This window comes from Gekko japonicus, unplaced genomic scaffold (assembly GCF_001447785.1).
Source record: "Gekko japonicus isolate JY-2015 unplaced genomic scaffold, Gekko_japonicus_V1.1 scaffold27, whole genome shotgun sequence".
Classification (NCBI taxonomy): domain Eukaryota; kingdom Metazoa; phylum Chordata; class Lepidosauria; order Squamata; family Gekkonidae; genus Gekko; species Gekko japonicus.
Window position 1 is genome coordinate 1,782,489 of NW_015172002.1, and position 16,208 is coordinate 1,798,696.

General features: G+C 43.2%; 1 protein-coding gene across 1 annotated transcript in view; it reads left to right on the forward strand.

The window, feature by feature from the left end:
- Window positions 1–16,208, forward strand: part of DPF3 (D4, zinc and double PHD fingers, family 3) — a 241,123-nt gene that overhangs the window by 134,132 nt on the left and 90,783 nt on the right. The window contains exon 3 of the mRNA XM_015420042.1: window positions 3,207–3,314. Coding sequence (XP_015275528.1) covers window positions 3,207–3,314 — 108 coding nt within the window. The remainder of the gene's footprint in view (window positions 1–3,206; window positions 3,315–16,208) is intronic.

Consider the following 16,208-nt stretch of genomic DNA (forward strand, 5'->3'; position numbering starts at 1 on the left):
TTAATACCATTGAGTTGCTGCATCACTGGCTTGAGTATATCCGCCAGGAGTTTGAGGACATCTGCTCCCTCTTCTGGTCTCGGACTCTGACTGCCCAGCTTTGTTTTAAACGTTCTCTGCTGGGCCGCCATCTTTCCTGTTTTGTTTACAGTTTCTGCCACTTCCACACAACTTGGAAAACTCGCCAAACGAGTTCGCGATTCAGAGAAGTCTCTCAAAACACTTTCGGTTTACTTCCTCCCCCCTCCCCCTTCGTGTCTGTTAGCTGCTCATTCACAATTCTCTGCTGGGCCGCCATCTTTCCTGTTTTGTTTACAGTTTCTGCCACTTCCACACAACTTGGAAAACTCGCCAAACGAGTTCGCGATTCAGAGAAGTCTCTCAAAACACTTTCGGTTTACTTCCTCCCCCCTCCCCCTTCGTGTCTGTTAGCTGCTCATTCACACAAGAGGCGTCCCTCTTTGCAAACACTGTTTTCAACCGCGAGGAGGGGGGATCGCTTTTCAAACTACTCCATTTTATTCAGAACTCATGTTCATTGTCGGTCAGTTTCTTTGACCACACTCAGTTTTATGCCATTCTGCTTGATCTCCGGCGCTTGTCCCGGTCAGTCCAGCTTATGTCCAAAGGCCACTCAGCAACTGGACCGTCGGGGCAGAGGGGGAGCCTCAATTCTCCGGCATTACGCCATTGAAGAGGCTACCCCTCAAAGGCCCCCTGGCCTGGAGCCTATCACAAAGGCTCCACGGGGGTGTCACTTGAGGTGGCACCCCTCCAGGCCGCCAGTGTGCGAACCACCCTTCCCTGTTGTGGGAAGAGCATCCACCATCGCTGTTCCATAGACCGGAAGCAGTGCTAGCACAATCCTGTGGATCCCAGTGACTATGCAGCTTGCCATTCCTTTGTGTGTCACCCCAGAATTTTTCAGCCTTGAGAAAAAGTAGGGTGGATTGGCTAAATTGCATCCGAACACTTGTTGTCACAGAAAGCTGGATATTTCAGAGTGGCTTGTACTTGTTCGTTCATGATATGAATGAGCCAGGAAGTCCTCCAGCTCACATCATCTCTTCCTTCCTGTCCTGTCCATGTGGAAAGTTGAAGACATTCTGGGTTTATCTGCAGTTTGTTACCTGGGCTGTCATGACATTTGAATATAACCAAGGAAAACTTTGGTTTTATTATGTACTGAGATCGAAGCAGCGTTTCAAACAAGTGAATACTTTATAAGCTCAGAACACAGACAGACAACACACAGAATGACCCAACTATATACAGTTTGAACCAGGAAAACCACACCCCCTGGAACAATAACAACCAATCAAAGATGAGTGCTTCGGTCCAATGGGAATCATTCCCACTGAAAGTCAGAATCTCTCTGGATTGGTCTGTTAGCAACAGTGACCAATCCAGTTGCTTTGTTTAGAATGCTGACAGTCTATGGAGCTTGTGACCGAAGCTCACACTTTTTAAAGAAACAGATAACCCAATACATAACACATTTCTTTTTGAAAATTTTGTTTTGTTTCCCCTTGGTGGGAGGGCAAACCATTTTAAAGAAAGCAGTGTGTTTGCTTTCATCCTTATTATGGTCCATGTCAAACATGGAGATTTTTCTTCTGGTGCTCATAAATATAATTTTTTTTCTTGGTAACTCCTTTCAATGTTGTATTGGCTCCAGCATAGTAGCATTGGATATACTTAGAGAATGTTTAGGCAAAGGTGTAAGATGACAAAGGATAGGAAAAACACGTCTAACGGGGAGCTGAATTCTGTGCCATGCTGAATAGCTGTGCTGCAACCTCAAATGCCTCAATGCCGCAACCTCAAATGCCTCAATGCTGCAGGTTTCATTTTGTACAAGTGAAGTTGCAAAGGATTTTTTTTGGGGGGTTAATAGGCCCTTTTGGTTGCTAGAACACCAGCTAAAATATTCTAAAGGCAAAATATTCTCAATGCAAATGCTAGAACTCAGTGATGAAATGTACCTGTCCCCCCACCTTTGCAGGCCTTAAAGCAGCCCAGTGGGGTATTTCCATTGGGGAAATGGTGAGAGGTGGGAGTTATCCTCCCCTTCCTTAACACTGTGAACTACGGTTGTATAATGCCAGAGTCCACTCTCCAAAGCACCCATTTTCTCTAAGGGAATTGATCTATGTAATTCTGGGAGAGATCTATGCTGTGGACACTCTTGGGCCCTCCTGCAGCTTTTAAAAAAGAATTATTTAAACATCTATAGTTGCTATCATGTTATTTGGCCCAGAGCTTGGATGTAGGCCAGTGGTCCTTCCTCAGCTGTCTGCTGCCTGAAGCACAGAGTTGCCAACCTCGAGGTGGGGCTGGAGTTCTCCCAGAATTACAACTGATCTCTGGACTGCAGAGATTAATTCCTCTGCCCAAAATGACAGGTTCACAGGCAGATCATATGGCATCACTTCCCCACTGAACTCCCCCATACTTCCCTCTCTCGAGTTACTGTCCCCAAACCTCCAGGAATTTCCAAAGCTGGAGCTGGAATTCTTACTCAAGCCACTGCTTCATCCTTGGGACTTTACTCCCAAGCCTACTTTAGTCCACTGCAAAGGATCCAGGAACCAATTCTTATTTAAAATCCTTATGCTGGATTCAGATTCAGATTATTGGTCCTCCTCCAACCCATTACTGCTTTCAGACTTTTATTCAGGGCATCCACTATCTCAACTGGATTTGCTGAAAAGCAGAAATAGAGGTAAGGTGCCATCCACGTACTGATGAATAATGAGTCCAAATCTCCAGACAATTTCATCACAGTTTCAGTTGCCTGTTAAACAACATGGGACAATGGATGGAATCATGTCACACATACCATGGGGGTAGTGTAGCTGTCTACCAGTACTGCCTTTTACGTGCCAGGTAAAGTCCATCAGGTTCTTATTCCTTTTTTACATAGGGGCAGACACTCTCTGAAAGGTATGATTTAAAAAATATAATTTAACAATATTAAATGGTTATTTTTAAAATTATTTTGATTAACTGCTTTGATTACTTTTAAGTGGGTTTGTGGGAAGTGGGTAAAAAACCTCCTACATATAACATAATATAATATAATAATTATCATTCAGGATGTGAAAAATGAGTAAATCAGGAATCTAGACAATCTAATGACAATCTGACAGTTAAACAAAGAATGCAAGTGCTTTATTTTCTTGTTTACTGTTTTTAACCCTCAGGACTAGCCCCAGGTCAGCTCTATACATATCCAGCTCGCTGCTGGCGCAAAAAGAGACGTTTACATCCTCCTGAAGACTCCAGGTTGAAGTTGCTGGAGATTAAGCCTGGTAGGTGCTGTCTCTTCTCCCCCAACTTTGCCTCATTTCTCCTGTTTACTGAGTATGCAGCTATCATAGTTCATAAGGGGTATGTGTGGGTGGGTATGTCTCTGCCAAACACTGCCTCAAGGATTTTGGTGTTGCTACTTTATCTTTCTTTATACTTTTTTAGATTTGAGGATTTGTTAAAATCCATTGTGTCATATTGTTTTGTGCTGAAAACATAAAACATAAAAAACCCTTCTGTTCTAAATTCAGGGGCAGCAACTGTAATTGGCACTAGGGTATTTATGCCAGGATCTAGTTTTCTTTCTCCATTTTAAAAGTGAGAAGTTTAAGAGGGTGACATTTATATCTCCTAGGTGTTGGAGTATAACATACCAAGGTATATGCTAACGAATCTTTGTTATGGTCAATCTACAATCTGTTACAACAGTGGCATTGTTTTCTGCTTGACAACAAGAATTAGGGCACAACTTCACATGGGAAGCTGTTTGCGTGAAGTGACTTCCCATGTACTTGAGCCAATTTCAAGCGTTCTGTTACAATATCCCTCAAAAGGGGCCATTGTTGGGTCAAAAGGGCAACTATAAACAGGCCTAACTGTCACAGTGTCTCACAAGAAATTCTGGAAAGTGTAGTTTTCATAGAACCAAAATACATCAGGGGATGAATGCCATGACAGCTAAATCATCTTTGATCTCTATTGTAGGCATGTTCCTATTGGAGATCCACTATGGAGAATAAGAACATTCATGTCTGTTACCGCTTTTACTGTTTTCTGTTCTACTGATGCTAAGCTATTATAAAGAGTTTAAAAGACAGCTAGCAGTGCTTTCTGCACTGCTGTTAGCAATTAAGGCACACTGTCTGGTGCCTGGTGCAATCAGAAAAAGAGGGTCCACCCACTGCGAGTGGTGCCTGACGTCTGAGTGTAGGAGACAGCCAGGGTGCCTCATGGTTTTTATATCTGTAGTATCTATTATTTTTAAGGCACATGTAGCTTCCTATATGCAATAAGACACAATCATGTTGAAGTCCATTTTCCAAACTGAGGGTTTAGGTGTCTAATTTAGTAAAGCTGAGAGAATCAGCTTCATTCACTAGGGAGATAAGGACCTGTCATAAAGATGAGATTTTATCTGTTTGAACTGTTGCAAAACCGAAAATATTTGGATCTGGGGTTTTTGTTTGGTTTAGTCATAGAATGTGGCCAGATGGTCAATAATTAAAGTCAAACTATTGTCTATCTAGCAGGGTAGTAATTGAGGTGCATAATAAATCTAACAATAGTGTAAACCACAGTAAAAACAAACAATTATTACATAGATCAAGATGGATAGCTGTGTTTGTCTGTCTGTAGCAGCAGAAAACAGCAAGAGTCCACCAGCACCTTAAAGACTAACAAAATTTTTGGCAGGGTATGAGCTTTTGTGAGTCACTGCTCACTTCTTCAGATACTGAAGATTCTAAAGAAGTGAGCAGTGACTCACGAAAGCTTATACCCTGCCACAAATTTTGTTAGTCTTTAAGGTGCTGGTGGATTCTTGCTCTTTCCTACTGCAATCATTACATACTACTACAATCATTACAACCGCCCTGAGCCTGCCTTGATGGGGGAGGGCAGGATATAAATTAAATAAACATATAAATAAATACTTTTCACTACATGGCACAGCTACATACGAATAACAGAATTTAATTAAACAACAACAACTAAGCATACACAAAAAGTTATTTTCATACTCCCATTTTTTCACTTAGCTTCTTTTCTAACCATACGCCAAATTCTTCAAAACTGAATGTCATTCTTATTGTCCAACACTGCGCCATTTAACTTGAATGCCTGTCTGTACATATTCATTTAATGATAATTATGGACTCTTATCTCCTATGATCAAATGCTAAATATCTGTTTTGGGGTAGCCTTTAACTGTGGTGTGGACTCTGTAATGCTGTAAAATAACATGATCAAGAGTCAAGTAATGTTATTTTTCTGTAAGAAAAACAAACCTGATGACATCACAGAACCAGTGTACAGTTATCTATAGATGGGCAGTCCAGGCCTGAGGGCTGCTGTGGTGGTGTTGGGCGTCTGCCAGCACAACGGTGGTGCCACTAGATCCTGCACAAGCCAGGGAGCAAGCAAATGTTTCCGCAGTAGGGCTGCAGAGTCTGGAGTCCCCCAGCAACAGCACTGTTGCACCCAAACAATGGCACAAGGGCAGAAAGGCACTGCCAAGACAGATGGGTGGTGGCAGCCAACAAGGAAATTACAACTGTGCAGAATGTGGCGGCGCGCCTGCTGATGTCAACACCTGTGTGGGCACGTGCTCCGCCAACTGCATTGGTTGCCAGTTGAGTACCGGATTTGCTTCAAGGTGTTGGTTTTGACCTTCAAAGCCTTATAGGGCCTGGGACCAACATATCTAAGGGACCGCCTCTTCCCATATACGCCTCAAAGAGCGTTACGCTCGAAAGATCAACATCTCCTGGTGGTCCCTGGCCCAAAGGACACCCATCTTGCCTTGATCAGGGCCAGGGCTTTCTCTGTCCTGGCCCCAGCCTGGTGGAACATGCTCCCTATTGAGACTAGGGCCCTGCGGGATCTCCTTCAATTCCGCAGGGCCTGCAAGACAGAGCTGTTCCGCCAGGCCTTTGGTTGAGGTGGCGGGTGCCCATTTATGGCCTCCCTGAGGTTGTTGTCACCCGTCTGTCACCTGTCTACTGACCACTGGCCTTTAACTCATTGTACCATCGGGCTGTTTCTCAAAACTGAAAGAAGAAAAAACACTGTTGGATTCCCTTGCAAAGTGCAGCACTCCATCAACAAAATCCCATTATTAGTGGGTTTGGCCCCCATATTAGTGCAATTCTGGGGAGAGAGCTGACAGCGCTGCCTATTAGGAACTTGAGCTGAGTCAGAAAGGCATTCCTTTCTGCAATTGGCTGGGTGATAGCTCCATTGACCTGACTTCCAGCTGGGCTATCAGCTGTTATAGGTCTTCTTGGAGGTGGGGTGTGATGGAGAGGAGGAAAAGAGTTAATGGTCTATATATGTTGGTTAAATTTGCAGACTAGATATGACAATAAGAGTAGATTCCTCCATTGAAGTAAATGGAGTCCAGGGGAAACCCATACTACTGGAATCTCACTTCAGTCTGGGGCTACATTTTTACTGATTGGTATTACCGCTGTAGAAGGGAAAGAACCTGCTTGTAGCAAACACTGATACAGCTTATTGCTGTTGGTGTGGTACCTTCCATATGTGGAATCTGGAGCAGTCCCCCTCCTTTTTAAAAAGAGCCAAGACTCATCAGGGATTTTCTTAGGCAACAACCAAACCCTAAATTAGAACCCAGAAAGCTTTTGATAAAGTTCCTCATCAAAGGCTCCTAAGTAAGCTCAAAAATCATGGGATAAAAGGACAAGTCCTTTTATGGATCAAAAACTGGCTAATTAATAGAAAACAGAGAGTGAGTATAAATGGGCAATTTTCTCAGTGGAGGGTGGTAAGCAGTGGGGTACCGCAGGGATCAGTACTTGGTCCACTGCTTTTTAACTTGTTCATTAATGATTTGGAGTTGGGAGTAAGCAGTGAAGTGGCTAAATTTGCGGATGATATGAAGTTGTTCAGGGTGGTGAAAACCAGTGAGGATTGCGAGGCACTCCAAAGGGATCTTTCAAGGATGGGCAAGTAGGCGTCAACATGGCAAATGGGGTTCAATGTGGCCAAGTGCAAGGTGATGCACATTGGAGCCAAAAATCCTAAATATAAATACACATTGATGGGGTCTGAACTGGCAGAGACTGATCGAGAGAGAGATCTTGGAGTTGTAGTAGATAACTCACTGAAAATGTCGAGACAGTGTGTGACTACAATAAAAAAGGCTAATGCTATGCTGGGGATTATTAGGAAGGGTATTGAAAACAGAGCAGCCAATATCATAATGCCCCTATATAATTCAATGGTGCGACCTCATTTGGAATACTGTGTGCAGTTCTGGTCACCACACCTTAAAAAGGATATTATAGCTTTGGAAAAAGTGCAGAAAAGGGCAACTCGAATGATAAAAGGGTTGGAACACTTTCCCTATGAGGAAAGGTTAAAGCGCTTAGGGCTCTTTAGCTTGGAGAAATGACGACTGAGGGGTGACATGATTGAGGTTTATAAGATTATGCATGGGATAGAGCAGGTAGAGAAAGAGGTACTTTTCTCCCTTTCTCACAATACAAGAACTCGTGGGCACTCAATAAAATTGCTGAGCAGTCGGGTTAGAACAGATAAAAGGAAGTACTTCTTCACCCAAAGAGTGATTAACACATGGAATTCACTGCCACAGGAAGTGGTGGCGGCTACAAGCATGGACAGCTTCAAAAGGGAATTAGATAAGCATATGGAGCAGAGGTCCATCAGTGGCTATTAGCCACAAGGTATAGATAGGGACTCTGTCTTCTTGGTGCTTGGGGGGGTCAACAGTGTGAGGGCTTCTAATGTCCTGGCCCCACTGCTGGACCTCCTGATGGCACTGGTATTTCTGGCCACTGTGTGATACAGAGTGTTGGACTGGATGGGCCTTTGGCCTGATCCAACATTGGCGTCTCTTATGTTCTTATGTTCCAACCCCACTTTCCTACTCATACCAGAAATATTTCCCCCTGCAGATTCATTTGTTTTTCTGTTTGGCAAACTACTAGGCAAACAGCGACTACATGAGTATGATATGCATGGTGTGGGGGAGAGGCTTAACATCCTCCTTGTCTGTGCGGTCACTCTGATGTGAACTACCCCCCCCATAAATAAACCATGTGTTTGCCTTTAAAAAGAACCACAGGAAATCCTGATTGCAGATCTGCATCATGTATCATTCTTCTCTTGAAAAATAATGATCTATGAATGCAAATCATGGAAGTGCTTCTGCTTTATTATCTCACTTTTTTTTTTGGTCTTTTGGCTTTGCTCCACACGATCAAACATACCTCTGTAACCATAAAGAGTAAAATTTCTTTTTTCTCCTCAAAAATTGAAAACCAAGATTCTCATGATTCTTTCAGAAGCCATGAAAACATGTCATAGATCTGCATTGCTGCCCATGGCCCATATGTTGCCTTTCACTGGGTCAGCTCTATAATGATAATCTGAGCTGATTATATCAGAAAATGTGGCCACAAATATACAGTGGCGTATAGCTTAAATTCATCACTTCAGTGGCTTTCTGCCAATGTCATTGTAAGAACCACTAGCTATCCTTATTACCACTATTATGCATTGTTATTCTTATTAATTAAGAAGCACTACAATACATAGACAGAGGGAAAGCCAAAGCTGAGGCAGCCTCTTGAGAATGTCTCCTTAACTAATGTAAAAAAGAGAACAAAATTAAAGGTTCCTTGTCTGTCTGCTCCTTATCGCCATTCTGAAGCCTTCATGCCAGCTTGCTTTAGGTTTAGCAGCTGATCTTCAGTACAGGGAAATTCTAACAGAATAACCCAGAATATTTTTGTGTGGCCTAACTGAAACACTATCTCATGCTATTACATAGCCAGATTCTAAGGCAAGATCTAGCCAGCTTTAGTATTTGCTGCCACAGCACCACAAGATGGAGGATGATAGATATACTTGGACATTCTATTATTTCAGTCAGTTTAGGTAATGTGTGTACCTCCGAGGTACTAGTTTCCGGAAACTGCGGGGCAAGGGCTGGCGTCTGATCGCGTTTCCGGTGGTAGTCCGTGGCATCCGGTGCCCACCCATGTCCCGTTGCAAACAGGTTGTTTTTTTCCCCAAGTCTCCACAGGATGCGCACAAGCACCCAGTGGCGCATGCGCACGAAGAGGAAAGTGAAAGTTCCATTGCTCTGCAGAATCGCGCATGCCGTTGGTGAGATCGCGCCGCGCAGCTTCTTTGCCGCGCTGCAGGATCGTCATGTGATCGCCACCTCGCCCCTACCCACAGGACCTCGACGGGACCTGTGATCGGGCGGCTGTGCGTTATTTTCTCTGGGCCAAACTGCCACACTCCCCCCCCCGCATTTTACGGCCCGTGTGACTGGGACCCTCTGATGCCTACTTCTGTCGCCAAACGCCTCAACAAGATGGCATAGTCCACTGTATCAAAGGCTGCAGGTGAGTCCTGCAGGAGCAACAAAGAGGCATGGCTTTTGTCTGTATTCAGACAGAGGCCATCAACTTAAACTACCAGGGCTGCCTCTGTCCCATAGCCCAACCTGAAGCCAGACTGAAAAGAGTCCAGAGCAGATGAATTATCCAAATAGACCTGGAGTTTGTCTGCTACTGCTTGCTCAAACACTTTGACCAGAAAGGGCAGATTAGAGACTGAGCAATAACTGGCCACATTGTTTTTCTGTAGAGATGGTTTTTAAAGTAGTGGACAAAACTTCCTTTTTGTGTGGCTGAGGGAAGTGCCCTGCGTTAGTGATTGATTTATGGTAGACACCAAGGGCTCATTTATGTGGTCCTTACATGATTTTAGGTGCCAAGATGGGCACGGATCCAGGGCCTTCAGAGATCCCAGGATCCTGTCAACATCCTTAATGTTAATTGGGTCCAAATGGTCCATAAACAGACCAGGTGATGTATTAGCCATTTCTTCTGACTGACCTATATTACAACCAGGATCCAGATCAGAGCATATACATCATATTTTATCAGCAAAGTACTTTGCAAAAGTATCAGATCTAATTTTATTTTATGTTATTGGATTTGTATCCCGCCCTACCTGCGTAGCAGGCTCAGGGCAGGTTCCATCAATTACCACATAATTTTTTTTAAAATAACAATTAAAATACATCAATAAAAATACAACTAAATTCCTGTGTGCTAATCAGTGCCTCGACAGATGATGTTTTTCAGATTAGAGTTCCTAGATGGTGAACACAGATCTGACCCACTGAAGGGGAGGCTCAATAGAGGAGGGGATGCCTGCCGCCTGAACAAAAAACCTGGTGGAAGAGCCTTGTCTTACAGGCCCTGCAGAACTGTAAAAGGTACCACAGGGCCCTGATCTCATATGGGAGCTCATTCCATCAGATAGGGGCCAGGGCCGAAAAAACCCTGGCCCTAGTTGAAGCAAGAGAAACGTCTCTGGGGCTGGGGATCACCAGAAGATGCTAATTGGCAGGTAGTAAAGCCCTCTGGGGCTCATAAGGGGAGAGGCGGTCTCACAGATATTCAGCCCCCTGGCCGTATAGGGCTTTGAAGGTAAGCATCAGCACCTTGAAACGGATCCGATACTCAATAGGCAGCCAGTACAGTTCGCGCAGCATAGGGTGGATACGTGCCTGCACAGACGACAAAGTCAGCACCCATGCTGCTGCATTCTGCACTAGCTGCAGTTTCTGGAGCAGAGCCAAGGGCAGCCCCACACAAAATTGCAATAATCCAATCTGGAAGCGACCACTGCAAGGATCACTATAGCTAAATCCCAGTTGGTGAGATATGGGGCCAACTGCCTGATATGTCTCAGATGGAAAAAAGCAGACCTGGCAGTGGTGGCAACCTGGGCCTCCATAGTTAGTGAGGCACCCAGGAACACTCCCAGGCTCTTCACCTTGGACATCAGCACCATTGGGGCCCTGTCAAAGGTTGGGAGCCTGATTCCCAATCCCAATCCCCCGTGACTCAGGTGCAGGACCTCCATCTTTGATGGATACAATTTCAGATCTGTTCCTGATACAATAAAGTCTCAGATTTAGGAGTCAGCAGATGCTGTGATACCTTAAACAACTGGGATGGTCATAAACTCGCTGATGCGACGTTCACAGAGAAGAAACATTTCTTTTCCACAGTAACTGTCTTCTATAGGTCTTCCAATGAGCAGTATAGCACCTTCAGTCAGATTCATTACGAATTTTCTGCCAGCATCATTCTAGATGTCTCCCAGCTGTGGAGCAGCTTCTGTGACCTTTATGTTTACGGCTCATGACCAGGGGCTCCTGTTCTAGTGGAACAGAAACAAATGTTAGCTGTATGTGACCTGGAAATACAGAAATTTTGTTTTAAATTGTCCAAAATGTTTCACAGCTACTAACTACATTTTAAAAAACAATTATGTTTTCACACACAGGGATGTTTTTAAAAAGGGTATGTGTATTTTAAATAATGGTTTATTTAGCAAAATGCCAAATCTGCATTTCTAACATTTTATTTATTTCCTTTCCTTATGCATCAGTATAGAAAACTACTGTTTTAGAACCAGCAGAGGGAGTAATATTACAGTATTTTTGAGTGAGTTGGGTTTGATTCTGCTTTCATTTAGGCTGATATATGTCAGAAATTATCTAAGAGATACACATAAAATTGTGGACAAATTTCTTCACAATGTTCCAAAAAAAGAGAAGCAAAATTTGAAAACTAAGTTAATAATAGATCTGCTGAAATATAACCTTTTCCCTCATTCACTGATCTAATACCTGTACAAATTAGCATAATATACAACTGATAGTTTTGAGTGCACAGAACTAGAAGAGTTTTGAAAGTTTTTCACAGATGCTGATCAACTGGCTGAACAAACAACCCTATGCTAAATGGAAAAGTGGCTTAGCTGTTCTGCCATCTGATTAACCAGCAGGAAAAATCTCCAAAACACTTCTGGCTATGTGCATCAGTCTCCCTCATCTGTGCATCTGGCTGTCAAGGAATATGGCCTTGGGTCATGGAGAGTCTTTGCAGTTAAAAAAACCCCCTGCAGTATTTCAAAACTCTTTGGAAAGGAGTTGACACAGTTCTAGTGGTATAAAGAATAGTTAGATAGGCTGTAGTTCCTGACTTTTTGGGCACATCTTTAGGAAATCTGCAGCCTGATTCATCCTCTCATTTTTCTCCAGCTTAAAATAGGTGTTACTATTAATTATTCTTGGCACGGAACACTATAACTAAAGGACAGCACACACTGGAATATTATTGGGAATTATTCGGAATCCTAGGTTTAGCCAGTTGAATTTCTTAGGCCTGGAACATTCCTTCTTGCATGATACCATTTCACCTTTGCCCTGTGATGCTGTACTAGGGCTGCCAAGTGGGGGTGGGGGCAGGTAAACCCCCGCTTTGGAGGCCCGATTTCCGCCACTGCGGAATCAGGCCCTGAGGGGAACTTCGCCCCCCGGAAGCGCAGCATGGCAGCGTCATCAGAGGTGACGCAACCATGTCGATCACGTTGGGGGCGTGGCCCGGATCGTCGGAGGGAAAACTCTATGGTTTTCCCTCCGATGATTGGGGCCACGCCCTCAACGTGGTTGACGTCGCGCGTCACTTCTGGTGACGTGTTGGCAGCGCGTGCGCGCTACGCACGCGCGCACGTGCATCCGGGGCCGGCTCCCAGAGCCCGGCAAGGCATGACTTGGCAACCCTATGCTGTACCTGTTACATACTGACACACTCTTCTATACCTGTGCTAGAAATTGCTAAGGAGACATGGTTATCCTGTTAGGCTTGAGCATGTCCTGGTCATGGGGGGATGGCTATGGACCTGAATGGGTAGTTTGCTGTTCCAGGTCACTCAAATGCTGGTTATTTTCACCTGCTTGAAACCAGTTTTGCCTGACAGAGCAAGTCTGAGAAGAACTGATAGCAGAACTTTTGGATTTGCTAGTGGAAAGCTGATGGGGATTTTGGAGGGGTGTATGTGTACATACTGGGACTTCTACAATTCTGTAATTGCATGTTTGTTGTGCCATTCTGTTCAAAGAAGTGGGAATGTGGAGCATCATGCCTGAAAACTCAAATTGTCAACATTATGTTCCACTGGTTCTGAGTTACCACAGCTTTACAACAGGGGTCCCCAACATGGTGCCCATGGGCACCATGACACCTGCTGGCATCTTTCCTGGTGCCTGCCAAGTATTTTTAGGAAGTTGACCCTTTGGTCCAACAAGGCTTCTGATTGGCCACTGGAGATTTGATTGCTTGTGCAGATTTTAAAAACATTGCTTTGGCAACATCTGCCACCATAACAAAATGATCTTTGCAGTGTGACTGAAAGTAAGCTGCAGCAACTATTTTGTGGCTGGCTTCGCCACTGTGGTGGTCATTCTGACCAACTCAAAAAGGTTGGAGGCCCCTGTTTTACAAGAACATGCCAAATCAAAGTTGCCACTTGACGTAAGTAGGTGCAACTGTTTGGTGTTCTGCTGGAACAGACATTGAATCCTCCAGACCCTTAGTTTATGACTTTCTAGTTACAATAAAGATGCAGTCCATGGTTCCGTGACATGGATAGCCCAGGCAAGCCCCATCTCATCAGATCTCAAAAGCTAAGCAGGGTCAACCCTGGCAAGTACTTGGATGGGAGACCTCCTTTAAATACCAGAGGTGGGAGGCATGGCAGGATTTATTCAGCCACCTCTCTGAATATCCTCCAGGCCCCCAGTAGGGGTCAGTCACCAAAGGTCGGCATGACTTCCAGGTGCGCACACACACACATGCACATATCAAAAAACATTAAAAGATGCATTCCACGGCTACTACTGGCCTTACTCTCCCCCACACATCTTCCCAGTAATAGCAAGTAAAACACAAAACACCACCGGATGTGATAATGAGAATGTTCAGAATTTCCCCGTGCTCTTCAATGGTGGCAACCAATGAATTGAAGTGGAGGCAGGGAAATGATGGATGCAGTGATGTCACATCACACATTTCTTTTACAAGACATTACTGGGAAGACGTGGGACAGTGGCAGCCACATGTCCCCTGTAATGTCTATATAAACCCTTGATCTGTAAAGTCAGCACAGTGATCAGTGCATTGGGAGTCACTGTAAAGCTCCTTATGTACTATATATTAGAGTAATATGGAACTATATTTCATTAAACGCATGATCTTTTAATTTTATTTAGTTTTATTGGTCTCTTTGGCAGATGAAACTGTTTAGCAGGTTGAAATATGATAATATTTGAACAGTGATTTTTCCTCCCTCCAGAGCATACTTTAAAGGAATAAGCAATAAATGATATTAAACTCTGGTCTGAAATGTTACAAGCCAAGTTTTATGGATACATTGAGAGCAGAGAGAGCTGTAACATGATTTTCCTTTGTCCCCATCTATTATTTTCCCCTTTTCTGCAGTGAATGCTTTCAATCTGTCATCTTTATTCTTCTCCTGAGTAAACATTTTACAGCCTCATAATCATCTTATACTTGACGGATATTAAATATGTTTTTACTGGTTTGCAATTCATTTCAATATTTCCCTGCATTTTGCACTTGATGTCTTAATAAAATACAGGTCTTTTATGCTAAAACATCCAGGCATGACAAACATCTGCTTATTCCAAGCAATAGATATTATTTTGTGGGTATCTGGGAGCAGGTATGAGATGGAGAGCAAATGTAATGGACACTGAAAGGAAGTAAGATATATGTGAGTATATGGTATTGTCTGTTAAATGCCTAGTCAGAGACTAGTTCTCACATACTAAATATACTGTTTTTGAGTTAATAAGATGATCTGCTGTCGCATCAGCAGCTGATAGGAATGAACATAGTCCCGCTAAAGTTACACTTGTTTATATTAGCAAAAGATCTTGCTCCTAGTCTGTATGCAAAATGAGAAAGGAAGAGACATTGGCCTCTTTTACATTGCCATTCTAAACTGGTTGTTACCCATTGTTGGCCCAATTCTGAGTAAAGCAACATTCATACAGTGTATTTAAATCTGTTAATGAGCTGTGTCTGAAATGCTCTGGCTATTTCAAACTATGCTGCTTTTTCCCCTGCCCTTTATCACGGCATGTTCTTTTCCATCTTAAAAAAAAAAATCTAACTATTGAGGGTTAGACCACTATAGCAATTCAATGCTATACTGCCAGCATTTGAATATGCAAAAATTAGAAGATTTAAAAAAAAAAGTTGGAAAAGAACGCCCTGCGAAAAAGGACAGGGGGAAAATGGCCCTTTTGGAAGCACCTGAGACATTTCAAACACCACACTACAATGATTCAGAAGCACAAAGTAGACCTGAAAATGGAAGGAAGCAGTTTTCCTAAAAAAGGAGAGGCTCATCCCTGCTTTGCAAATGGGATATAAGTGGCTTTATATGAAAAGGTTAAAAAAAAAATCTGTTAGCAGCCAGGAGCCAAAATGGTTGTGTCTGAAAGGACACAAAATATCTGTTAGCAACCGGCTCCTAAATGGGCTTATAAGGGCTGTTTGAAAAGGGTGCTAATTTCATACACTTTATCAAAGTAATAAGTTCTGAATCTGTATACTTCATGGCTCTAAGAAATAACTTTATACCCTTCTTTTCTGCCCAATGCAGACCAAGTGTGGTTTATCACAGCATTCTCTTCTCCTACACTTTACCCTTACAACAATAACCCTGTGAAGTAGGTTAGGCTGAAAGAGTACAAGGGGTCCAAGGTCAACCAAAGAGCTTCTATGGCAGAACAGGGATCTGAACCTGGTTCTCCCAGGATCTGTTCTGACTATAACCACTATTCCATGCTATCTCTTCCCCAGATAGTAATAATTCAGCAGTACCCAGTGGAGGTCCTAAAGATTTATGATAATTTAAAGCAACATATGCTATTAGGAAAAAAATAGGCAGAGTTCAGAGTGAGAATTATTATAGCTCATCTTACCACCATAGGAAGAAAAATTAAAGTATCCTTCAAAGATGGAAGTAAATGTCAAAGATGGCAATGGACAATAGAAAGGTAAGCTGGGAATTTAGAGTAATATTGTGATCATAAAAGATCCTCCAATTACATCTCTCATTATAACCTCATTCTTTAGCAAGGTGGAGGCCCAGCAGGAACCCTGAAAGCATCATGTGAAATCTGTGTGTAGTTCTATGGGCTACAAGCCTCTTGGCAAACAGTGGTAATATCAATACTGTACATACAGACAGTTCCCTCCAAATTGTAATTTGACCAGAGTGTTAGA